General features: G+C 41.1%; 1 protein-coding gene across 3 annotated transcripts in view; it reads right to left on the bottom strand.

Annotated features, from left to right (window-relative positions):
- Positions 1–27034, bottom strand: part of AGL (amylo-alpha-1, 6-glucosidase, 4-alpha-glucanotransferase) — a 419432-nt gene that overhangs the window by 10414 nt on the left and 381984 nt on the right. For all 3 annotated transcript variants that reach the window (XM_069232148.1, XM_069232150.1, XM_069232149.1), the window contains exons 30-33: positions 24749–24960; positions 18661–18758; positions 13235–13322; positions 13006–13139 (exon numbers count right to left, since the gene is read on the bottom strand). In XM_069232148.1, the coding sequence (XP_069088249.1) occupies positions 13006–13139; positions 13235–13322; positions 18661–18758; positions 24749–24960 (532 nt within the window). The remainder of the gene's footprint in view (positions 1–13005; positions 13140–13234; positions 13323–18660; positions 18759–24748; positions 24961–27034) is intronic.

Below are 27034 nucleotides of genomic sequence, written 5' to 3'. Positions count from 1 at the left end.
GCAATCAATCAATCAATCAATCAGGAATTTGTAAAGCACACTACTCACCCGTGAGGGTCTCAAGGCGCTGAGGAGGGGGGAGAAGGGGAGGAAGAGGTGCTGCTACTGCTCGAACAGCCAGATCTTGAAAAGTTTCCTGAAGGTAAGGAGGTCTTTGGTCTGGCGCAAGTGGGTGGGAAGGGTGTTCCACGTTTTGGCGGCGAGGTGCAAGAATGATCTACCGTCGGTTGTAGTTCTGCAAATGCATGGGACAGTTGAGAGGGCGAGGTCGGCGGAGCGGAGATGCCAGGTTGGGGTATAGAAGGAGAGCCGTCTGTTGAGGTATTCTGGTCTGGTGTTGTGCAGTGCTTTGTGAGCGTGGGTGAGGAGTTTGAAGATGATTCTCTTGCTGACTGGGAGCCAGTGCAGGTTTCTCAGGTGGTCTGTGATGTGTCAGTGGCGGGGATGTCCAGGATGAGGCGTGCGGAGGCGTTCTGGATGCGTTGCAGCCTCTTCTGGAGTTTGGTCATGGTTCCAACACTTTCACAACTGGTGGGAAGGGATTTGCAACTGCAAACCTGTGAGAGATGTTAGTGGATGGGAAAGTGAAGCCATTGAACAGCTTCGAGCAGGGCTAGATCTGGATGAGAGACAGCAATTTCATTATCTCCAGGCTCATCACTGGGTCTTTCAGTCACATTTAAGGAAGAGCCCAAACTGGGAACTGAACCTCATAGATGAGTTCTTCTTCAGATGTAGTGGTAAGGGGTGTGTCATTTTGACAATCTACCAATTGCTCAGTGAGACTCTGTGAAGCACAAAGTTTCCATTTCAGACATCCAATGAGTGGAAACTCAGGATGAACTTGAATGCCCGCTGCTGGAATTATATTCTGATAAGAACTAATAAATTTGCAACCCACCCGGGTGGGAACAAGTCCCTCTGAAAAAATATTTTATTGGTGGTATAACTCTCCGGCTAGACTGGGAAACCTGGTTCACGGCATGGGTTAATTGTGCTGGAGAGTCTGTGGGGAGTTTGGTTCCCTAACACACAACCTATGGCTTGTCCTGTGTTAAGGGATTTCTAAAAGGGTCTGTTCAACCCTGGGGGAATTTGCAAGCTCTCACAAAGCTAAATGCCCACAAGTATTTTTCTGAACTGCTCATTAACTGAGATTTACGCCTTGTATTATGGGAAAGGAAAAATCACATCTATTCACTGTTAAATGCAAAACAGTCAATACTTTCTACCTGAGTGGTCGGCCATAATACCTACATACATTACGTGAATGGGTAAAATATAGGGGATAATGGCTATGGAAAAATAGCCAAAACAGTCCATGGGGAAAAAAGGACTTTGGGAAGCAACTGAGATTACTGACTGATCACCTAGCCAAAGATATCCGGGAACTTAGATGCCGTAAAAGATTAAGGGCCTGCATATATTGGACGACTCCCAGACTGACATCTAAATGAAAGTATTAAGAACTCACAGGGCTCTCAGGATAGACTGTCAGATTAGAGGAGGGTCCCTGGTCCCACATCCTGTACATCAACATGGGGGATTGGGAACCTAAGTGCAGAATGTGCAAGTTAAATACTTATGGGGTTAGGGAAGAGGCTGTTGGGACATTTATGAAATGTTATGGTATTTCGTATTGTTAAAACTGAATAAAAAGCAAATCAGACCTTGAAGATATGTACATGCCTTCACAGATGCGTGCTTTCTCAAGTTTTCTGCTACACACACACACACACACACACACACACGTGCAGCTTCTTGCTTTCTCCGATACTGTTTGGGAAGTCTCTGCCATAATGGACACCAGAACACTTCTCACGTAGGCCACGTCACACTCATACATTAATCTCTAGATCTCTAGACAAGCTGCCCATCTTTCACACTTTTTGCTTCTATTATGATAAGCACACATCTTTGGCCCTCACGGACATCATCAAAACACTACCTAGTATAGATCACAAGGCGGAAACACACTTTTCTATCCACAGTACTAGCACAGAGTAGCTTTCTATCTGGCAGCAACGTGCTTTCAAAAGTGAAGAGCAAGAAGCGCAAAAAGGAGAATGAGACTCACGCTTTTTGCAACACATACATGGTCTGTAGCTCCATAGCTCCTCAGAACCAAGCCACTTATGTCCTGTGCTCGACAGATTTGAAGCCCAATCTGTTCGAGGGAAGCCTCATTCACATGTAGGTCCACTGCACAGCCCTCTCAAGGCCAATACGTGCAGTGATCTAAGAGGGCAGGATCGGAGGGGCACAGTATGCCCCTACTTTTCTTATTTATCAGGAACCGTTCTCCTACTTCTTGTAAAAAGATAACCGTGCCAGGAAGATTAATCCCTATAGTTTAAATGCTTCAGCTGAAGCGTCATGCAGTGAGTCTCCTGTGCAGTGAAACTGAAGCCGACAGACAGCTAAACAAACCTTTCTGCCAGGGTGCCTGCTTTCCTGAAAGAAATGGAAATGTGTGCAATGAGTTCATCTGCAAATATATAGGGTACTCTCCAGATGTAAAGGACGCTTGAGAGCCGGCACTGGCTTTAATTGATTGAATCACTCAAAGATTTGTGGTGACAAAGATTGCTTTTTGAGAGGTAGTGCAAATTAACAACTGAGCTGTGAAGTGCCTGCTTTTAATTGCAATTTTATTTACATAGAGTTTAATACCTCTGACGAGGTGCTGAAGGGACAGTTATGTCAAAACAATTGCCTTACGTTCAGTCTGGGTATTTCCAAAATCTATATTTTGAAAGCACCATTTTATCTTAAACCTTTTTGTGCATTTTGTAGCAGTCTACAATATACTGTGTGATGCAAGTTTAAAAGAATGATTTACATATTCGCACAGACTCTAACCTCTTAGCACTAAAAATACACAAGTCGCTATTCTCCACTGCACCGACCAAGATTGTGTGGTCCTCCGGTTACAAACAGACCTCCGCAGCACATTAACTAATAGAGGTTTCATAATATACTATAGTGCATTTCCCCATGAGTAACAACTTTTTTTTAATGAATTTTTCATTTAAGCTGGGTGCTATTTTATATACCGCTTCTACACACACACACACACACATATATACACAAGTCCCGCAGCTGTGTGCTAGCAGGAGACACAAGAGACACAAATGGGCTGAAACAAGTGCAGTGAATGAAACAAGTCAGGTTTTGTTCTCATACACAAGTACAATATGAAAACAAATTCACCATATTAAGAAAAAGCTGAAATATAAATATCAGATTCATGGCCGTCCTTAGCGCTGGTGGTGCCTAGTGCGACAATGTTTGCTGGTGCCCCTAACGACCTACTTCTCCACAAACTCCCTATCTACCACCCTCCAACAGTGCCCCCAAAGTATCTATAACCAATCTATTTCACATGCATTTCTTTTGTTTTGTAGCGCTACCGACCCACTGTAGGGTGTCAGAGCTCTATAGATCACACACATGTTATACAGACAATGAATCATATGTGTGTGTGTGTGTAAATCAGTCCATATGGAAATGACAACGAGGACTACCAGGAGTCACATCATTCATGCTGGTAGGCAGCATAGTTTAAGAGTGCTTGGTCTGGAGGAGCAAAAACTCAGGATTTAAAAAGTAACACTGTGGTTGGGGGTAGGCTTTACTAATAAGGATTGATTATTACGCAAATGAACTGTTTTAGCAACATCAGGATAATGAAAGATACGGGAAAACCGCTCTAACCTACACCCAGTGCAACTGGAATTATGCGATTGTGCGACTGGAGCGTTTTCCCCATTATTTTAGATTTACTGCATGTGTCACATAATTCATAATCTGCAGAATCTAACAAAACAATTGTTTCTTGCTCAAACGTTTTAAAAGTTACTGACAATGCAACAACATGTGTAGCTGTGCAGTGGAAGGCCCTTTGCCAAGGTTGAGTCACCTTTCTCTTGCTTATTGCTATATCTGGGTGTTAAACGGGTACTAATGGGGTGCAACCAATGCCCAGACGGTGTTAAGAAGTGTAAAAAATAAGAAAACAATGAAGTAATATCACAATGTATACCACATTACACCGCATAATTTGCCTTTGCTTGCAACATAATTCACTCAACATTGCCGTATAATTTGGCTTTCCTCTGCCACATAATTCCAGCAGCCCTTGCAGTTTGCATGCAGCTGTTTGATACTTAATAGCTAACACTGTACCATATAAATTGCAAGTAACAAAAGCATCTCTCTGACAAAAGCAGTAACCCACTAAACTCTGTACTTGATATGCACGTTTGTGATCTGCACTTGATATGCGTGTTTGTGATCTGCATGGCTTTGAATCAGGCCTCCTAACCCTCTGAGGTTCTTCACGAAGACTCAAAACTTCCACTAGATAAAACTCTGATCACTCTCCGCCAGGTCCATTAATCACAAGAGATATCTTGACCTTTTTATGGTTGCCTGAAGATCATATCTGAGGTCTGGCTCATAAGAGTTCACTGAAGACAAAGCTGACATAAATCCCATAATGAGAGGCGTCTGGAGCATACCTGAAACATCAGACAAGGGTGTACAGAAGGCAGCAGGGAGCATGTAATTACGCTGAGGTGGCAAAAAGGATCCTCGGAGACCTCAGAAACCAACTAATTGCACAGAAACATCTGAGCATGAAAAGTGCAATGCAGCAAGGCTCTTTCTGTGTAGAGGGAATGCAACAAGCATATTCCATATTCAGTAAATAAAGGGAATGTTTAATGCTGATTTGTGGTTAAAGCAGATCGGTTGCATATATACTGACCCAGCTGTCCAATCTATAACTCTGCATGAAGAATCATCCCAGTCAGAATAAAGGGACTGTAACAATATAATGGACATCAGAGAAAATGTTATAGGGACGGGGTAGTCTCTACGGAGACCTCCACCAGGTCCAACAGTTCATGAACGAATAGCATTAGGCAATTCAAGCCATCCTCTAACTTGAAACAAATTAGAATACCTGGCCCGATCCTCAAAGGAACTTTTGCACCTAAGATGAACTTTGGTGCACTACACGTCCATTTAGTAATGTAAAGTTATGTTTAGTACACAACACCAGAGCGTACACAAATACATGTATTTGCTCAAGCTTAATATTACCCCACTATGATGTAATATTAACTTTGAGCAAATCGTTTTCCAGTGGATATTCATGCATGGGCGTACCAGCGCGGGGATGAATGCCAGAGCGGGTAGACACTTGCAACTTTATAGTTGCCAAGCATTGGCAAAGCCAATAGGTTTCGCCTCTTGTTCGTTTCATGGCGTTTTATTTTTTTATTTTTTTAACTTTAACTTATATTGCACATCAGTTCAACTACTCTGCAATATGTAACGAAAAAAATGACAGACAATATAATTTGTGTAGGCCTACTGGTTTTGCCAATCCTTGTTTTAAATACAAAAGACTTTGAGCGCAAAGTGCAAGCGCTGTACAGGTGAAACCAAAAAAATAAGCACCGCCTGAAAAAAAGTATACATTTAAACCATCACTTGATCTGAGTAGTCAGGTTTTTTTTGGGGTGATTAATCTTGGGTGGGTGGGAGCTTCCGTGGGGTGAACCGACCGTGAGTTATTATTGTTTACTGATCGTGGGCTCTTCCGCTTGTTTTGTTGGGGAGGCAAACTCTTTTCAAAGAATGAGATTCTAAACAGATGTTCAACTGAGTTGATGCAAAAGTTCAAAGAAAGAACACAAAAAAAACAAAGTTGTCGCCCACCTAAAAGAAAAAAAAAGTTAGATCCTATGAACTCCAGAGAGAGGCCATCACACAGTGCAGAATAAAGAAGGGTCCTTACCCCTATAGTCAGGGACTATGAATGCATATATCACCCTAGTGCGCCCCAACCAAAGAAGTGGGTAGTCAGTTACTCGCTTGTGTAGCAAACTTGGAATGTTAACATCTTCCAGAAGTTAGTGTTGTCTCCTCACTGCGCAGTAGATCCAGCAGTTGCGCCCCATTCATTCCGACTTCACCCATAAATTCCTGAAAGAGGACTACATCTGAATGTTGGAAAGGCTGCTACTACACCGCTGAACACACAAGCTTAAGAAATAGCGCGCAGAGACGGAGAGTTACCAGCGTGGTTGCGCTGCGCTATGAAGGACAGACACTGCCGGATGTCCTCTGTTTCTATTTCTTCAGTGCACTTTCTGATTGGTCCAGCAGGAATGCTTCTGGAGACCACAATACTGTCTTACGCGAATGTGCACTGTGGGGTTCAGTGTGGGTCGGTGAAAGGTTTGCTACATTTGCAATGTGTTGATGGTCACTAAAACCAGACAGGACTTCAGCTAGTAAGAAACTATCTTAGGAAGCATGTGTTGCGCACCTCCTGAGTAAAACTGAGAGTTCATGGCTGTCAAGTGATTAACGTCATGCGATCCTGCCTGTCACTTTAGAATTTTCAGACCCAGTGTTTTAAAAGCAGAGCTTCTAGGCACATGCCTTTAATGGCAAAGTGAAACTACGAGGTCTAGAATGCGAAGCTCTGCACAGGGGACATCCAGGAATGGCTTGAGATGCGACACTTGGCATGGGGGTCAGCTGGCAACTAAGCACAGTGTATTCACTTTTAGAGCAGTGCAACTGAATAGGACGGCAAACGATGCATAACAGACATCACATACTGCATTTAAGAATTATGTCCATTATCGAAAAAGGAGTGAGCACATCAACGTGCACTGCCATTTGTCATTTAAGCAGCTCTCAATCAAATTCACTTAAACACGCTGCACAGCTTATGGTGCTTTTCTTTGAATGCATGTGCACATGAATAAGACACCATTCAGAAGTAAAAAGTAAAGAGTGGGAGAAAGGCAGTAGTGCAGATGGCGTGCTCGTTAGTAAAAACAAAAAAAGTACCTGCAGAGTGAAGTAGCCAGTGGAAGAAAACTGTCCATAGGACAACAGCCAGTGACCGGAACGTGTACTTGGTCTAAACTCCACAGGACGGTATGTACGTCAAAAGCAAAGCAGGAAGTGAAAGCACAGGATGTGCTGGCCAATGAGTAGCAAGTAAATTAGAGCAAGGTTTTTTAGATGCAAAACATTTGCAAGCACAGCATGCGTCCTGTGCAAGGGAAACCTAAACAACCTTGGCGAAACCTAAACTCCCTTGACAGTCGTTCCCATCCAGGATACACTCTGAGATCCAGTTCTGACAACTGGAGTAGTAAATTCATATGCAGAGTGGAAATGAGGCAGGTCACTGCAAGAAACAGATGGGCGCTAAGGAGAAGTGCTTTCATGGGGCAAATACCTTTCCTAACGGTTTAAAATGCAAATGCACTGTTCTATTTAAAAAATTTGCAAACAAACACATATTTCTTCATGGGAGTAAATTCAAAGAATTCTATAAGTACAGCTGGGAATCCGTACAATGAAAAAGCTGATGGTTTACTCCAAGCGTGAGCCTACATTCGGACTGTTTGGCATCAAGTACTCAGTATACTCCAACTCAAACACAATTGTGTGCATTTAGAAGAACACAATATCGTAAAAGCAACTGTAAAAGCAAAAACGCGTTTGAATCTTAATTTCCACAGTAAAATATAATTGGTTACATGGTATAAGGCCTCAGTCAGATTAAAAAATAAAATAATTAAATCCTCATAATCTTCAGTGTCTGCTCTCTTTGTTTCAGTAATTTCCCAGAATAGGGGACTATTGCTACCTGTCCTCCTCAGTTGACAGTCATTTGAGTCAAACGTTCAGATTTATACCTGTAAAAAAGGTATACTCACACACTTCTTCATGACTAAAGGGGTGACTGAGAGTACACAGGATACTTCACTGCAAGCATGACAGAGAACCCTGCCCACGAAACCCTTGGTCTGCTTGCCTCATTTAGAGACAGACAGACTTCAAGTGTTCTGTCAACTGAGCCCGCATTTGCTACGGAATGGACGGAATACTTCCTCGAACAGCCCAACAGAGGGACTGTTGAAAGAAGAAAATTACAACAACATCTGTCCCACTTATGGTAGACGGTGTTATGTATTTTTTCCTTCTCTCTCACCCCCAGCAAAAACTGGTGGTGAGGGACAGGAAAAAAATACAATGACCCCACACTCTGGTAGAAAACATCCAGTGTGTGGGTGTCAGTATATAAATATTTTTTTTTTCAAAAACAATCGCCAGCTTTGGGAGTTTGTTTTTGAAAAATAAAACAAAGCTTATAGTTTGCTGAAAGGCCTTCAAAACTGATGGCGGTGGTCCACCAAACTCTTAGTAAACTGAAAGGCACCTGCTGTGATGCTGGGAAGACGGTCATCTCTACATTTAGTGGGCGTTAGTCCCTTTAGGGTGGCAGAGGTAATATCCTCCACCACCTGACGGACTGTATTCTGCCTGAGACAACCGCAATCAGGGCCTCAATGTTCTCTCAGGGGCGGGGGATGAGCATTCCATGTCGGGAAAGTTTTAAAAGGATTCCAGGAGTACTTCCGGGAGCTCATGCTTGTCTCAGATTCCCGGGCACACTGCTTGAAATCTGTGAGAGTTAAAAAAAAATCGTAAATGCAGTCCTAACATAGGAGGGTAACAAGTGGTTCTGGATTTCAGTCTTGCTTGGGAACTGGATCTCTGTTTAAAGGCTGGTCATTTACAGTAGGCACGCCACGGAAAACAGGTGATGAATACTGCTAGCCCTTCGCCACAGAAAAAAGGTGACGAATACTGCTAGCCCTTCGCCACAGAAAAAAGGTGACGAATACTGCTAGCCCTTCGCCACAGAAAAAAGGTGACGAATACTGATAGCCCTCCGCCACGGAAAACAGGTGACGAATACTGCTAGCCCTTCGCCACAGAAAAAAGGTGACGAATACTGATAGCCCTCCGCCACTTTTTACTGGTTAAAGCTTGTTGAAGCTCACAGTTCACTTTTATGCATGCCCATCTAATCTATTGCGAATCAAATGTTACCAACAAAAGTATTTTCTAAAAGGTCAGCATTACTAGGAATTCTACAAACTAGGGCAAGGAAGCACTGTATTAAAGTAGGTGGAGCAATAGTTATGTACTTCCTCACCACCTAGCTACTCTCAGGAATAAGGTAGTTTGTTTAATTGCACTATCCACGGAGCCAGCGTGCTCCATCCTCAGAGGGATAGGCTTTATTTGAATCTCATGAAGTTACGGACTCTCTCAAAGGAATACAACTGGAAATAACAGGTTTTTAAAAAAACGAGCTCTACCAGACATATGATCAACAACCAGAGGCGCAAAATTGCAGCTACCATGACGATGATCCGCAGAAAAATGTGAGCTAGACAAGCTGGTCCCTTTTCACAAAGCCAGCTTTAAAATGTCGGAACTTTTTAGCTCAAGATGCGCCTTTCATCGTGCACTCTACCCGATCTTTCCGTCTCGTAAACCCACAAGGCACAGCATTTAGCTCTGACCAGCAAGCTCTAAGTACAGGGCCAAGACTCCAGTCCCCCCCACCTGCAGGCCATGCAGGGCAAAGCAAGGCCACACCCAGGCCCAGGGCTCTGTTACCCTCGATCTCTTGAAGAGCATGCAGGGTGCGGTATTTGGCTTGGCCCAGCGACCTTTGGTCACACAGCAGGACCGAACCCACACCTGCCCTTACATCCCCTGGCCACAAAGCATGCAGTTCACAGCCTTCAGCCATACCCAGCCAGTTCTCAGGGTAGAGGAGGCGGGAACAGGAAGGAGAGGGTGACACTGTTGTGGTTTAGGTATTGTCCTGCAACAAGTCTGAACCCAAAATATTCACTACTACTTTTTCATCAAGGTAAGTGGATGTGGAATTGATACTTCTTAATGTACTTTTACCATGACGATATACTGATAGACAATATTGTGGGTGCAATATGACTGAAAGTCGATATTTCACTCGTGATACTGTGGCATGCATTTTCTCACAGCCTTCAGCCGAACTCAGCTAGCTATCAAAGTAGCACATTTGGGGAACCCTTAAAGTGATTCAGTTGGAAGTGCGACATTACAAAAATCCATCACATTTATATGGCTTGTTAGATGCTTAAAACATATGCAGGGATAGGTAAGAATGGTCTTTGCAGTGCACTCACACAACACATGAACAATTATTTATTTTACAAGTAACAAACGCAACTAGCATAACACAGAACAGAAATGCTTGTGCACACCCTACTGCCCAGATGTACACCAGGACGTTAGGGAGACCTTCCAGTCCAAACATTATTCGAAGAGAAGGTACCAACAACCCATCTAAACTAGTTGCAGCCCATCAAAAAATGGCTCTATGACTGACGTTGACTGAAGACCAAATTATCTATTTATTCTTCTTCCACACCAAGGAAGTGACTCTTCACATTTTGTTCCAATATTCCAAACAGTGAAAAAAGTGTCACGATCATATTCTAGTAATAGGATGACTATATTCTGGCAACATGATGAGCAGTTATAATCACTATATTATTGGCTGCACCCGTGACAAGGTTATTTGGCAAAAAGTTTCATCAGTTCCTCCCTAATGTTAGGAGTAGACTCCAATAAACTCGAACATGCCATTCTAACACTTCCTCTCAAGAAACCGAATGGCGTCAAAGCAAACTATAGGCGAATCTGTGGTCCACCCTCCATCGCACAGATCCTTGAAGCAGTAGCTATGTCGGAGTTCTCGGACTAGTTGGAAACAAATAACTTCCTCAGTAACATCTTCACTGATTATGAAGAGGTACTAAAATCGTCTACTGTGAATCAGGCTAAAGATACGTTCCACTGTGAACGTAAGTCACTGATACACCCTGATTCTTGTAGAAATCGACCAAGAATGTCTTGTATCTATCTGCTCCTGAGAACAAGGATCTCGTGTACATAGGCCACAATGGAACGCAGTGTTTTCTCCACAACAGACGTATTAATCAGTCACAGTGCAATACCAACATTCGCAGGGAGTCTCAAAACTCCTCCCTCATTAATATGCAGAAGGAAAGGTTGACTCATTTGTGTTACTTCTTGCTAAGCACCGTGAATGCAAGGATGAGTCTTGCAAGGGAGAACAGACCTCGGTCCTTCATCTGCATTCACTGAATGCTAACTTTTTTTTAAATGAAATAATCCCGGTTACTTAAGAAGACAGAGTTTTCTTTATTGAAAAAGCTAGCATCGAACAAATGACGGGGGGGGGGGGGGGGGGGGGAATGCAGTGGTCCCTTAGACCATGGTCTGCTCCCTCGATTCCAAAAACACACTCACATGCACAAATTGTAATCTGTCCCACTAGCACTGCTTTTACTTCGGAACGGCATACCACCCCATTTAGGGAGTCAGAATGAGATTAATAGTTTTCAACCACATTTGAAGTAGAAAAACATTGATACATTACTATGCAAATCATTGGGAGGAGGGGGTTGAACCTATGTCCTTCTACTGGCCGCTGCTACTGATTCGCAAGGAGTTGTAAAGTGAACCTGGCAACTCGCAAAGTAACCTTTGTTCATTATGACTACCTGTTTATGGGTGCAAAGACAGTGTTTTTGCAAACCGCAGACTCTGTGACCATAAAACAGTTTTTTTTTAATAAGGGTCCCAAATTTGTTTTGCAGGAGCTGTACTCCAGTGTTTCCCATCACTTCTCTCAATCTGAACCCAATAAGGAAAGTATTGGTCATTTCTTCTCTAGAACCTTTCAGCTGACTGGAGGTGTGTTTCAAGCCTTTTCCTTTTTGCTGGACCTCTTCAAGAATGATATGGCTTGAGAATTATATAGCATTCCTCATAACACCATGTCAGGAACTATAATGTATGCCTACAACACAAACATCCCCATTAAAGTAGCAAACAGTCTGCAAAGTAACAATGCAGTGCCATGTGGAATACAAACTCGCTTTGTTGAATGTTGAAAAACATCAAGGACCAGCTTCTAGTCCAGAAGACACTGGAGTATTTACCCTGACATAATCTAACCTCTTGCCTTTTCCTTCGACTGCCCAAGCTCTGCCAAATATATTGGTTCCATCTTCAGCAGGAAATTATCATTTATAATGCAAAGAAATAGCGACCAAGAATGTGTTTTGGAATAATGGTTGCCTCTTTGGAATGACTTCTCCATTACAGGCTCATTGCTCAATCGCCCTCAGGGCATTTCACACAATGGCTACTGAAATGCTTTAATTAGTAGTCTCATGGTAAAAAGCTAAACGTCACACGTCACAAAATGTTGTCATCCGACTGATTTGCTTCTTGAAAAGATGTCATCACGTTAACCCTGCACTGAAGTCAGTCCACTGTCTGCCTATGAAAACAAAATATTAAAGTTAAAACTTTCTGCCTGATCCACAAGGTCCGTGCACAGCTGAAAAATACTATACCAAACAATGCATGAATATGTATTTAGTGTTGGAATGTGTGAAATTCGCCAAATTTTAGTACAATTCTAATTGTACACATTTTTTTTTTTTTTAAAGTGAGTTTATGCAAAAAAGTAATTTGCCATTTGGCTATTTTTTTAAGCAAGATGTGCATCCTTCTGTCCAAATAAGCACATTAACCAAAACAAGAAATGCCATAAATTAAGCAAATTACACCTACATAGTGAAATTTCATCAGCGCTTAGTGCAAAACAGCTCAGGTTTGCAGACAGCTGGAAGTTTTGCTAACTGTTTTCTTTTAGGTACAAATCTTCATGCTCCTTACAAACCACCCTCACTATCTTTTTAGATAAGTTAGTTGCCAACATTGCTTTTTTACTGGGAACACCAAAGAACGACATTCTTTATGGGACAAGACCTATGTCCTTTAAAAAAATAATCCCCAAATTAAAAAATTAGCTACAAAGAAATAAACTGAAATCTGCCAGGGAGTTTCATTGTTGTGGGGATCATGGTGCACCCCAGGAGATCTGTGAGTGCCCCCCACAGGGACGGCATGGCCGACTGTTTGTAACCCACCACCCTAACACTTCCAGTGCTATTAAGTGCCCACTTACTGTATTAGAGTATTACAAAATATAGAAATAGGATATTAATGTGAAGTGCATACCTCTCAAGATGTACGTAATGACGAGAGAGAACGTTTTTAACCAATAGGACGGTTTTCAAGTATGTCTTTTCACCAAGCAACTTTGAAAAATACAGCTTTGCACGTAAGAAATAACCAATTGGCCACAGCCATTCCTAAAATTATATAAAAAAAACATATGTGAAGATTGATAAAGATGTCACCTAGTCATAACTCAGTGTATAAAGCCAAGCAAAAGAGTTTGACTCACAGGTCCTTGATGGTAATTAAATCCTTTTGAAACGTTGTAGTTGTCATTGTCCAATGAGTTGTCATATACTCCACAGTAAACCATATCGCTGTAGGAAAAAAAATATGAAGCTCAATTTTTAAACATCATTAACTTACATTTATCACCATAAAATACAAAATGCAGCAGTTTTGCACACTCTTAATTGCAAAAAGTGTTTGTTTTTTCAACTTGAAGGCACCTACTGGTAAGAGACTAATGAAACCCTGAAGAAAACCAAATTAACCTGAAGCTAAGGGCCAGATGTACTAAACACTGGCTGTAAAATACTGATCACAGTTTGCAACAAGTATTTTGGTGTCCAGTGTGGAATTTTGACAACCAACCTATGTACTAATAGGTTGGTTCATAAATTCATAAATTTTATAGCAGGTTGCGTTCTGACCTACCTCATCAATATTCATACGGTAGGTTGCAAATTACAACTCACTACGCTTGGATGACATCACAAGGCTTTGGCTTTCACCTGCGTGTTTTAATTCGGAGGTGGACAATCACAAAAGTTTCCAAAAACTTGTGGGAAGGGGGTTTTCATGGTGAAAGACACATGTCCTGGGTGAAAGACATCACCATCTGAAATGGACTACATTAGGTTAGATCAGACAGATGATCCGTTCTTCCTCAACACCCAGGCACACGCTTAATATTCAGTGGCAGCAAAACTACCAGGTTTCACCATGAAACAGAAGAAGCAGTAAGAGATCCCCGAAGTACTCAGTAGGACCAGGAAGGTCAAGGCAACCTCTCAAAATTAAATGCCTTAGGCCACCTGGATATTCTAAGTGTGCAAGCACCCTTGCAGAACTGCTAGACAAACTACACTTAGGCAAAGGACACAGTTATGCCACCCATGGAAGAAGTGCTGACATCTATAATTAGCTTACTGCTGAAGAGTCTTAACAACTGTTGATGATATAGCCCTCCCACAAGCTTTGGCATCAAAATTAGAAAACATTCCACTTACCCTAAAACATGCATGCCACACAGGACTTAATGATAGAAGGCACTCACAATATCAGAATAGATCAGATTGCTAACCGTGCTGGAGTTCTACTAGCCGCATTAGTACCTGATGCTGCAAAGCATTTGAAAGAAGTAACTGGATCTATACCAAGTTTACACTAAGTTGACATAATTATTGGCCCTCATTTTACGGAATGGGCAATAGGTACTTAAAAATTCAGAAGAAAAACAAGTTCCATCTAAATTACTTCCTTTCAGACACTGTTCATATTGGAGATGTTACAGGGCAAGCATGCCCCATGACCACCTCACTCTTTCTAACTGCAATGGAACCTTTTCAGCAAATGATTACAAATAGGCCAGATATGAAAAGCACAACAGGCATGACCAACAAAGTCACACAATTTAAAGAGACTGCGTTCATCACAGTAAATCAGAGTGAGAAATTATATCATAACTTGTCAGGATTTTAAGTATATTGGATGGACATGTTAGGACAGCCAGCGGCCTCAAAAATCTATCAAACTCTGACCATAATGGACAATCTGCTGGGCTCAGTTATCTTCTTAAAAATGCAGTAAAATTCAATTAAAAGCATTACACGACAGAATTACATGGGCACCGACTGTTTGCAACTAGTTTGAAGCAAAAGAGACAAACGAAAGGCAAGTTAGACTATAACACCTTCCTTAGATTAACAATGAGATGAAAAGTAAGCAACCGTGCAATTCACCAGATTCTGAACGTAATCAAACAATAAAACTATATTTTATTTAAAACAGTTACTTTTTTGGAAGAGCTTGCATAGCAAATATGATCGATTTGGCAAGAGGTTATAACTGGCAGAGATTAGATGAGGCATGAACAGGCATAGGGAAAACTTCTAAAAGCCCAACCAATCATACTCATTCAGTTGAGCTTGTTAATATATAATCTACTTAGAGCACAGTTATGACAAGGTGAAGATGACATATTTTTCAAACCCTAAGGGATGTTTTTAAAGACCTACTACTGCGATCTCATGGACAGTTAGAATAGAACCATGAAAGAATAGCCTCAGAACCTGGCCCTCTCCCAGTGCACTTCTCAAAGCCACAATCCCCTGTTTTCTCCAGAAGCCAATGTCAGGGGGAAAATAAATTTGTAGGTGTGTCTACCTAGGAAAACCTGTCAAAAAATAATGAATGCTGCAAAACGGAATCTGAGTGAGAGAGAATAAGAGCTTGATTTAGAACTTGGCGGATGGAATACTCGGTCACAAACATGACCGATATCCTTTCCGCGGTATTATGATCCCCATTGGATATAATGGTATTGTAATATGGTGGACCGGATATCCGTCATGTTTGTGACAGAGTATTCCCCTTCGCTAAGTTCTAAATCAGGCCACAAGTGTGCCAGACCAACTCATATGGCGTCCCAGCAGGAAAGGAGAATTTGGTAAAGCAGTCTGAATTATTCACAGAAAGTGACTACATCCTTAAGGGTTTGGTGTATAATAGGTATTGAGTATTAACAACAGAAAACAATGTGGATAAACTGTCCTGTGGGGCAGCATGGGAGAAAGAACTCAGATCATGACACTGAAATAAAGTGATGTTATTTGGAATGAACAGTCAGTATACCATGTCTAGAAGGTTATATTAAGATGCTCAGGGTGTTTTATGTTGTCTAGTTTTATGTACACTAATAAAACATTTGTGAAAATCTATTCATAGTCATTCTATAAATATACTGAAAAAAGAAAGGTTAAAATGATGTTATAATCAGATGAAAATGTCAGTCAAAACGTACAACTTAAACTTGAAAAACTACTGAAAATCAGCAGTTGTAGTTAACTGAAGGAACTTTAACTTGCATCCTCACCATAGGCAATGTCGTCATCAATGATGTAATTTGAGATGTTATCAGTGATTTTATCAATGCTGTCATAGAACATGCCCTGAGGGATGTAATATATGAGGTCACTAGTGGTGCACGGCAAGGGCATTTCTGGGTAAAGATCTCGATTTCTGCCAAATTTGGTGTCATTCTACTCTATTGTCTTTAGGTTTCGTTTGCTTGAGTGCATGCGCTCTCATTTGCGATGGATATTATGTTCAACAAGGGGCTACGAGCCTGCCTATTGCTTATAATTGTCGGATTCATTGTCACTCTCATTTGATGGCTACTAATTGGGCAGTACGAGTCGGCTTCACTTCGTCTTCTTTTCGCTGGGTCACGGGTCAAGTACAGATTGCTTCAACTGAGTCCATCTGCTGCTGTGAATGCCGTACTATTTCTAATTTCATTCTTTTTTCCCCTGCCATCCGTGTTGCTTCTTCCCCTCCAACCTGTCCGTCTGTGCTGCTTATTCCCCTCAAACCTCCTCATTGTCCCTCTTGCTTATTCCACTCCAGCTGCCCTCCCACTGTCCATCTACCGACTGGCACAGGCAATAGTTCGGCCATACTCAAGACCTACTAGCTTTGCAAATGCTTGTTGCTGTAACGTTGTAACAGATTTTGCCTCCACCCCCTGCTTTTTTGGCCCCCCAATTGACAAATCACCCCGAAACCTTCAAGGAAGGAGTTTAGGTGGATGAACCTTTTTCCTGCCGTTTTGTGAAAAGTCATCAAATGGCACCAAAAATTTGCAAACAAAAAACACCCTTCTTATGGAACTCAGTCCTAACTATAACACAGTAGAGACCGTAGTGCTGTGGGTTCACATGCATGGCATACTCCTGCATCTAGTGTTGGGCTAAAACATTTACAGTATTTATTTTTTCAAAGCAGGTTCTCCAGTCACGAAAAGCAGTGTGATTCTTCCTCTCTAGGTACTTTGGACTCCATGCTTAGTTATTTTTTTCCCACCACCGGGTTTAGATGTGTACCGAGTAGGCTTAGAGTTTGAGCAGCAGGCATAATATTGTTGGATCCTTTCTTGATATTTGGCTTAGCCATCTTTGTCCACTGCCATAGACACTGAAACCTCGCTCTGTGATCGTTTTTGAATGGTGTCATGCCATAACTCCTTCAGGGTCGGAAAGTCTTCTCCACGGGGCATCCAATTCAGCAATGAGCATGTGTGATGGAACAATCACCTTGGACCTATCATCCTCAGGTATATAATCTCTGCCTCTCGCCCAACCACAACAACGCAATCTGCCTAGAGTACCAGTTATTCATATGGAAGAAAACTCTTCACTACCGAACGGAATGTTGTTATGTGTATGTGTGGATGTGTACACGCACACACACACACACACACACACACACACACACACACACACAGACACACACACACACGAGCGCTTTTTGACCTCTTCCAAATCATCATTAGATCAATAACATTTTCAAAAGAGAAAAGTAACTGGGGCAAATCAGCCTCATATTGCATACATACACAAGTATGGAAGCATATATAGGTAGTAGTTTATGTCAGTAGACCAGGGAGCTGCTACCGTTTGTTGGATAGGCTGTATTAGTAGCCCACTGTACACAAAGATAAAACATCCTCAAAACTGTCACATGCTAGATTACTATTTTAGTTTTAGTATAGGTAACAGCAATTAATTATTTAATAAATGCATATTTATGGTTTTGTGATGCACTGAATATTATCAAAGACTTCAGAGCATTTATATGAATGCAAGCACAGGATGGTCAGGAGGTAAGAGAACTGACAAACGAGTGCTCCACGTTGATTAAGAGATATAGATGATGATTATAAATTATGTTCTCATTGTGTGTACCTGCGATTGTGATAACGGAAACCTTTAAAAAGTTATCTCTCCGTGTCATGCACTGCCAGGAATTGCAAGTGGAGGAGCAGGTCCTAGTTTCTGCCTTGATATGATATCAAAAGACATGGGATTTGCAATTAAGTAGGCAGTATATGGCTAACAGGTACATGTACAAGTTGTAAGTAAGCTGTGAGTAAATTGACCGTCCAAATAATAATTTAGGTAAGAATTGCCAATCAGGGAAATTGAGGAAAAAAGATCTCTATTTCCTTGTGCTATAACTTAGGCTTAAGTCAACAGCCATAAGAAATATTTCACTCCAGTAAAAATAGGGGTACTTTAGAGAAGTGGAGGTGGTGGCTAAACCCTATGTGCATTTGCTTGGATAGAGGTTAATGCCATAACTGTCATTTGTATGACTATAGGGCACTCACGGATTCCATGGTTGGCTAGGAGAAGAGTTGTTAATGATGGGTTGTTTTCTCTGCTGGCGTTACTGAAGATGTGTAATCACATAGCAGCACTCGTTGACTAGTTCCCCCAACTTACCACCATTTTCCAGACAATATATTGGAACAGCAGCGAATGATCTACGCTGGAGCAGAGAGAAACGTATCTAGGATTTTGCAAGTGAACATTCAATAAAAAGATTCAACATAGAAACGTAATAGTTTTAGTCTCCCATGTTAATACGTACTCTGGATCCAATGTCTTCATTCCCAGGGGTCCAAGCAGTTTTTTCTCAACTATCTCCAGAGCTTTCCATGCTTTCTGTGGTGTGAACAGTTCAGGTGCCTGAAATATCAGTGGAGAGATAATTATGAGTTCATTTGAGATCACTTTTTGGTGCTACATTTCAAACTCACTTTTTAATATTACTTTAGTCAAAAGGTCGTGCCAAAGCAACAATAGACGGTTTTACAAAGGATGGTCAGACAAAGGATCCACGGAAATGCCACACAAAGTAGGCTATGAATTAGTTTATGCAGTAACTAGCTGGAAGAGTAAACACGTCTCATAAAGTAAATGTGCACGAAGACACTGACAATGTGCAGTGAATTTGCTACTTTAATAATCTTCCAGCTCTGATGACAAGAAGTTTGCAGCTATCGAAAAGCCTACCAGCAGTTTTGATGTGCACATCAGATAGACCCCTCTCATCTGGAGACAAGAATGACAAATCAGTTATGATCTATGAACCCAACGCCCTGACAGGTTAGCCAATAATGTCAAGCCCCCAGCATATAGTATGTACCAATACATTTAAAGCCTGGCCTTTGTACTCGTGTTGGTGAAAATATACTTACGTCTGGTAACAAAGTTTCTAAAAGATATTCTCTTCTTCTGGAAAATGTATGTTAGTTTGAACTCTATCTATTGGCTGTAGATTCTGGACACTTTCGAATTGGCAGTGGATGCAGGCGGCACCAACGACTCACAAGAATGCACCTAACACTGATGATGTTAGTACAATCAACAAAAACTACACACGTTAGTTGAGTCACAAGGAAAGTATACATAACATCACAAACGTCATGAGAAATGTTTCAATTAATTATAAAATCCTGGACTCAAATGGAAAGAAAGCACAGTTCCTTCGTAGTTGAAGAGAAATGCTCTTTTGCCTTACTTCTCACTGAGGTACAAATACTGGTGTGTGCCCGAAAGTCTCTCACTCAAACCTACTGTGTACACAGTGCACTGTATTTGGATCAGCCACACACAAGGACAAAAAGGTGGGTCCTACATTCTCCATTTACGGGCTAAAATCCCATTGAGAAATGACGAAGGATGCTCTACATCCACCAACTTACAGTTGCACCATTTTTTTAAATGTAGTTAGAGTCTTGGCTGAAAGGTTTTGTACACTTTATTGCTAAACTCATCTTCCCTAAAAGCTTTCCTCGCAGGTCAGGAGACTATCAATTCAGACACCTCTTTTACTGTTACTGGGCTAACTGAAACCTCCCTGATTTTTTATTTAAGTGATTGACAGACTCTGACTCTTTGTATTTTTACGCAGATTGTATATGTGCAGAGTGTCACTTTTTAGCTATATGTGGCACCTCTACCCTATTTCAGATTCAGGCTACCCATTATAAGGTTTATGGTACAGTATATAATACCCGTGGTACAAATCACTTTTTTATCATTTTATTGCGCTATTGCCACCCAACTTAAATACAAAAAGCCCCACAAAACACAGCCTTAACATAAACCTGTAATGTGCATAGATTTGCTACTCTGCAAATTCTTAAAGGTATAAGATTGAAGAGTACTCTAACAGAACAGAAATCCCAACAGCAGCAGTGTCACCTTAGAGTTACGTAAGTTGTTCAGTAGAAGAAAAACCTATTGTTCTCTCTCAGCTCTGGACCATCTTGAGACGCTGCTTTATTTTTTTCCCATTTACGAAGACATCGGTGAGCAGGCAGTGCTCCTCTGAACCACTCTGTCCTTCCCCAACATATTTTACAAAATGAAAGCTGTTCCCAGTGGACAGTTCTCCCTTTGCTAATCAGTTAACACACCCTTACATATGTTCGTATCTAATCAATGGTTTGCATTGCAAATCTCGTGTAGAGGACTTATCCAACTGGCATAGCACAACATTACGATCTCCTCCAAAACATTAGGGATCTGGACATATACTGAAGTAGCCTGGGCCTGGCTTGTACTTCTTCTCAACCCTTGGGGTGATGACTTTCAGCTTGACCAGATCCTTGAAGTTGTGTGTACTGCACTTGGTCATGCTTTTTACTATGTGCAGGAGCTGGACAGACCTTCTGAAAGGAGAGGGTTTCAAATACGAAGTTGCTGTTCTCAACCACATGGAGCTTATTCTCTCTAGATAACGGTGTGATATGTTGTGGTGTCATCGGATGGGGAGGGACGGGAAAGACCTTTGCAGTATAGGGCTCTAGGTCAGTATCCTCTCAACAATCAGGACATATGTCCTTACCTATGGTTGGGTCATGAGGAACAGAGAGGTAACCCTAGTCCAAGTCAGGGTGTCTGAAAGAATAGACAGCTGTAGTGAATGACAAGTTAGTGTTGTGTAAGGTCAAGGATGTGATTGTGAATTGTGAGATGATTCTTGAGACTAGGACCTAGGGGAAAAAACTGTGGTAGGGAACTGGTAGCCTTGCCCCTAATCTTCTTGGAAATCGGACAGTACTCCAGCTACTCCAATTTCTGCTCCTCAAAAGTAAGATTTCTTTTCTTCCCTGTCTGAGGTGTAAGGGACTCCTCCTTCGGAGCAGGCCGAGCTAGAATCTTCCTAGTGGAGGAGTGTATGAAGATCTTTTGATGCTTCAAGTCTGCCACCTTAGACAGCTCGAATGTGAGTAAGGGTTTCACTCAAGTCTGAACTCAATGACTAACCCTGTCTCAGAGCAGAGCTTCAGAGCTGACTTTGGAGCTAATTTCTCAGAGACTTGGGATCAAGCCTGCGTGGATGGATGCTGAGGCTTAGTGCCCTTTACTGAGGCTTTTTTGGAGCCACAGAGGTTCCACGTTGTTGAGAGATATCGGGGTCTGGAGCCGAACACAAAGGTCAGTGCCTCCAGTCCCATTTGAGAGGTGCTCTGTCTTGACATGAGAACACTTTTGAGGCCGATCACTAGGGTTATTGCATCTCGAGTGAGTATGGAGGGATGGAAGTTCAAAGGTTTGTTTTTTGTCCTGGGGCCTGCGCTCTGGCCAATGGAAGTTCCTACTCCTTGAACTACAACACATCAGACAGCAAAACCTCGGAGTTTGGGTCTTCCTTCACCGGCTGTATAACTGAAGGGCCACCCTTCTATTCTTGTTTGATGGCCTTGATATCCTCCTCTCTGAATCGGTCCTGTGTTTTGGATGAAACTTAATGCTGCATCAGAGGTGTGGAATTCCTATTGCCTGACACCCAGGACATATTGTTTCGTGTCAAGGACAAGTTTTCATGTTTATTTTGTCCTTGGGATAAGTAAGTCCAACGGCAGCCAGTTTACATTATGCAGCAGGGAAGAAAATAGTCTGCAGTTGAGGTAATATACGTGTCCATATATTAATGATGTTCAAACTCTTGGCTCCTTAATGCAAAGCCTTTATGATTAGGGTGAGCGCTGTAAATAAATGCTATAAGTTCGGACTGCACTACTGATAGAGGTTCCAGTAAAAAAATGTGTACGCACACGATTGAAAAGTTTAACAATATGAGGCTACGTATTATACTCCCAGAATGCTCTCTGATTAGATGCAAATATGTGCAGAAGCTTGAAAGCAGGATTGATGGTTCTTTGCTTTCAAAAAAATGTTTTAAAAAAATGCAGCTAAGAAAAAACATGTTTTGCAAAATTATTGTGAAATTTTAGGTACCATTTCTTGGCAGAATCATTTAGTAAAATGTGTTGATGCATGGCAGTATTTCCCAAAGAAAAAAAAAATCATAATGGAAAATCAGTGTAACCAGTTTCAAAAAGATTATAGGAGACATTAAATAAACAGGCATTGGCAAAGCCAATAGGTCCAATATTTGTGGTCAGTCTTATGGCCTGGGCCACTAGAGTGTGCAGCTGTGGCGATTTTTGCATAGTTATAGATTTGCCGCCTTTGCCATATAATCCATCATCTGCCACATAATTTGTAGATTGTAACAAAAAAACATTTCTAGCTCAAACGTTAAAAAAATTAATAAAATTGTGAAGACATATGTTGCCACTCAGTGGAAGGCCCTTTGCAAAGCTGGATTGGTCACTTTTCTATTGCTTATTGCTATATTTGGGGGTTAAAGTGGTAGTAATGAGGTGCAACCAATGCCCAGAGTGCATAAAAACTATGAAATAGTGAAGTGATTCTATTACAGAATGTGCCCCATTACGCAGCAAAATTTGGCTTTTCTTGCCACATAATTTACTCAACATAACTGCATAATTTGACTCTCTCCTACCGCATAATCCCAGTGGCCTTGCTTATGGCTTTGTCAATGTATGTCTTGTTTTGACATGGCTTTTGTAAAACATTATTATTGTGGGAGCTGCCGGACCCTCACCATGATAACAAACATTGGAACAAAGCAAAAAAGCACACATTGCCACAGTAGTTCCTGGCACTGAACAAAACTTCTTTGTGTGCCAATATACTCCTTGTGAAAGAGCAGGATACTATCATTCATAGTGAGAGGGAGATAGAATTGTAATAAAAACAAAAGGTCTTGATTAATGCCAGTCCTAATTAGGAGCCCAAAAGTGCACTCATGGTATTTGTTGTTGCATTAGTGCAGATTTCTGTATTTCATCAATTCACAAGAATTTACAGAAGTAGATGAGGAAATCGTACTCCTAGAAACCATTTGTGAACTGTATTTTAGCACGAGTAAATATGCATGTGTAGATTTGCTCATGGGAATCTGTTGTGTTCACAAGTTCACTTTACCTGTAACCACTTTTTTCCAACCCTGGAAGAAGTTTGACTTCTGCCCTTCTCAGGAGTAAATTTCCAGACTTTCTCAGTATGGGAATAGATTAGAGAAGAGTTGGTGAAAACCCTTAAAACATGCAAGTTAGTAGGTTTGCACAGACTCAAAACGACTTTCCAACTATGGAACTTTTGCTTACCGCTACCTCCAGCTAAAGTATATAGATCTGCAGAAAGGTGGCAAACTAGGGAAATTGCTAGTATTCAAGCCCTACTATAGCATTAGCCCTGGCATAATTAGAGAGGCTAATATCAGAGCTCTTATAGAATTAGACTGCTGCCATAATTTGCAGCAGTAAACATATTGTCTATTTACACTTTATCGGCTTACACGCTGAGCAGGTTGACTCCTGGTGCTCTGGAAACAGGCAGAGTATACAGACCTGATACAGGATGAACCATGGGAATTTGCTGCTGTATTTAGGATGAAATTGGAATAGCGTTGTCTGCACAACACCTTTCCTCAACAGTCATTTGCAAGAGAACCTGATTTTCAATAAAGAAGCCACTTCAATGTGATTCAAAGTCGAATTCTACAGTCACTGATGCAGTAGAGAGTACTTATGTCACTGGGGCTAAATTCTCGATGACAGGCACCAAAGGTCGAGATATGTTGTTGACCATTCCAGAACTGGAACTTAAACCTTTGAACTCAATGGCATTAAAAAAACAATCTGAGTGGCAGTCTTTGCCCTGGTGCTCTGTCGGCTCAGGGAGGAGTCATGTGATATCTTGTGTCTAAAACTTCTTCAAAGTGAAAACTTGCATACATCCGCTCCCAAACCTAAATAGCAGGAGAGCTGAGTGTCTACAGTCATACATTCTACAAACAACATTATTTGGAGGAATGGTTGCAATAAACACAGAATTTAACATTTATTCCTGCAGTGCAAAACTCTAACCTTATGCTCTTACTAAAGTAAAGGTATCACTACTGACCCATCATACTCTTGATCTTCACTCCTCATACTACGGCCCTAGAGGATGAGACAGTGCTTTGGTTTTCCTAACATACCTGTGCTTAAAACAACTGCACTTCAAAGTACAACATGACGTAATGCATATACACAGATATTGAGAGAGTAATGTACTATTTGTTACCACTGTTTAGAGAGGGGACAGCATAACCTACTCAAGGCATCATCATGGCTCCTCACCGCACCTAAGAACTGTAACAAATAGTAGACATTCTGTGCTCTCACACACACGCCTGTGTACACACACACACACACAAATACTTCAAAGAAAAAACTTAGCTTAAAATAAAAGGAAATTAAGCTTGAAATATAATGTGTTATACCAAGTACTCAAGATTTCTTTTAACCTACCACAACCATTGCAACAGTAAAATTTGGCCGGAGCTGATAGTCACACCACGGACTAGATGCTCCTACGCTATCCTTGTATATACCACGCTTGTGAACCAAGTTAGGCTGCTTCTCATTTGGGTCAGATGGATCTTCAGAAACATGAAACAATCTTTCAAAATTATTCTGAATATTTTGGTTCCACTCTTCATATGTAATGTGTAGGTCTTTTCCTGAAACACAATAAGATATATGGATTTTTGGTAACTGACAAATATATCTTCACACATTCCATGCTCTGAATTTGAAAAAAAAAAAATTGAAGAAACAATTTAGGGGGTTACATTTTTTATAATACTTTGTATATTGTGTAAGTGAAAGAGAGTCACTGACATCCAAAATCTCTCTGAATGTGTTACACCAAATCTAAACCTCTAGTAAAATGTACAAGATTAGACTACGTTACAAAACAACAAATGAATCAGATAGGCAATTATTAATGCAATGTCTGTCCAACCCCACTCTATAACAGAACATAAAAAACACAGAGTTTGGAGAGGTCCTTTACTCATCACTCATACATCTATTTAGAATGAAGAAGAAACGTGTCTACTCTCAGGACGTAGGTACAACAAGGCAACACAAACAGCCACTCAGGGCCTCGCCAGTAAGGAGAGCTAGCTTGCTGCTAGTACCATCTGTAGGGTCCCAACTGTCACTTGAAGGGGCAAAAAACACTTTTAGTCTTAATATTTAACTTTTTTGCCATTGCATCCTTTGACGAATTTTCATCTGACTAACTCTCTAGCACTAGTATTCTGTAATCGAAAACAAATGATCAAGTATGTTCAGAATTATTAATATTTGTTATATATTTTCCTATTGCACAGAAGAACAACGAGCCACAACATAAAATACATGTTGTGCATGTAACTGCTAATTTGGACAGCATGAGTTATTATTTATTTGACACAAAAGGTCATTCCAAAAACATTGTTTTACACTGCATTATCATTTGCACAGTCTTTTAAAGAAAAGAGGGGTGAAACGGTGAACCTACACACCGTGGCTAAATATGTTGGCAGCTCAGACCAGATTAGATTAGTATCAATCAATGAAAATGTAGTCACCGATGCAGAAAGGACTTTATTACTTTTGCTAGGCTTCCTCTATTAAGGAAGTGCAGGATAATGTGAAAATGCCAGGCTAGTTCCAGAACTGCACAAGAGCTATTATATGCTAAGAAATTGAGCACATACAGATCACTCCCATTCAGTCCTGGACTACTGCTTGCCTTCCAGCTTGTTACTAATCAACAGCTCATGAAAAGTACTTTCTTGTGTTCATTAAGAGCGGGAGAGTGTCTGAGTTACTTACCAGGGAAGCAAGTAATCCTTCTTCGCGTTTGTATGGTTTCATGAGGTCCCAGTGTGTGGGAAGAAACCAAAAAATGAATTGACAGTTTTATGGAAGTTTCATAATTAAAAAATAAGGAAAAACTAAAAAGGAATCTGAAGCCTTTCTTTTCAAATTGCTGGTGTTCTACTAGGATTGAATACACAGCAGAGCTTAGATGCAGGAAGACAAAGTTCCCCCCTTATCGATGACTGACGTAGGCCCATTCATTTCTAACGCCACTGATACTACCTTGGATTTTGCAGAAACACTATTCTATAGAAGAAAAGGCCATTGGAAAGGTGGGCACTTTGATTCTCAGAACACATATGAATTAACCAAGTGTATGTTTGGAAGCTGGTCCATGGGGTCATTCCCTTTCAAGGTCAGACAGGGTAGTGGAAAACTAATGAAAGGTGTGTTCGGTAGCGGGACTCAGGCCTCATCAAACACGAAAAAAAAAAAGTACAAATACAACAGCAAATGAATCTAACACTTGAGCGCCAAACTGGAAAAGTACACTCTAATAGTAAGTACCTTGAAAGGCCCCACAGATGGCCAAATTAATCTTGGTGATAACAAACTGAATATCAGGATCAGTGAAGAAATTGGTGAATGAAAACATTACAACCAGGATACGTCAGGGTTTTTTGACGTTCATGTTGATGGCCAAGAGGCAAAAATAAAACCATCAGTTTCCATTTTAAGCTCACACTGCCTCTCACCACTTAGTTCCTGACTTGTGTTTCGTCCGCAGGTACGCTACTGTGCTTAAAAACCAAATCCTACATCATTTGTTTTAAGGACTTCAGATACTGTACTACAGAAGACATCAGTATGTGATATGTAAGCACAACATTTGCAGTTCAGAAAGCTTAAGAAATAGCGCTGCGAATTCACACTCCTACGTGA

The sequence above is a fragment of the Pleurodeles waltl genome, chromosome 4_2, assembly GCF_031143425.1.
Source record: "Pleurodeles waltl isolate 20211129_DDA chromosome 4_2, aPleWal1.hap1.20221129, whole genome shotgun sequence".
NCBI lineage: Eukaryota > Metazoa > Chordata > Amphibia > Caudata > Salamandridae > Pleurodeles > Pleurodeles waltl.
Note: the sequence above shows the minus strand (reverse complement) of the source record. Positions and strands in the feature narration are given on the sequence as shown.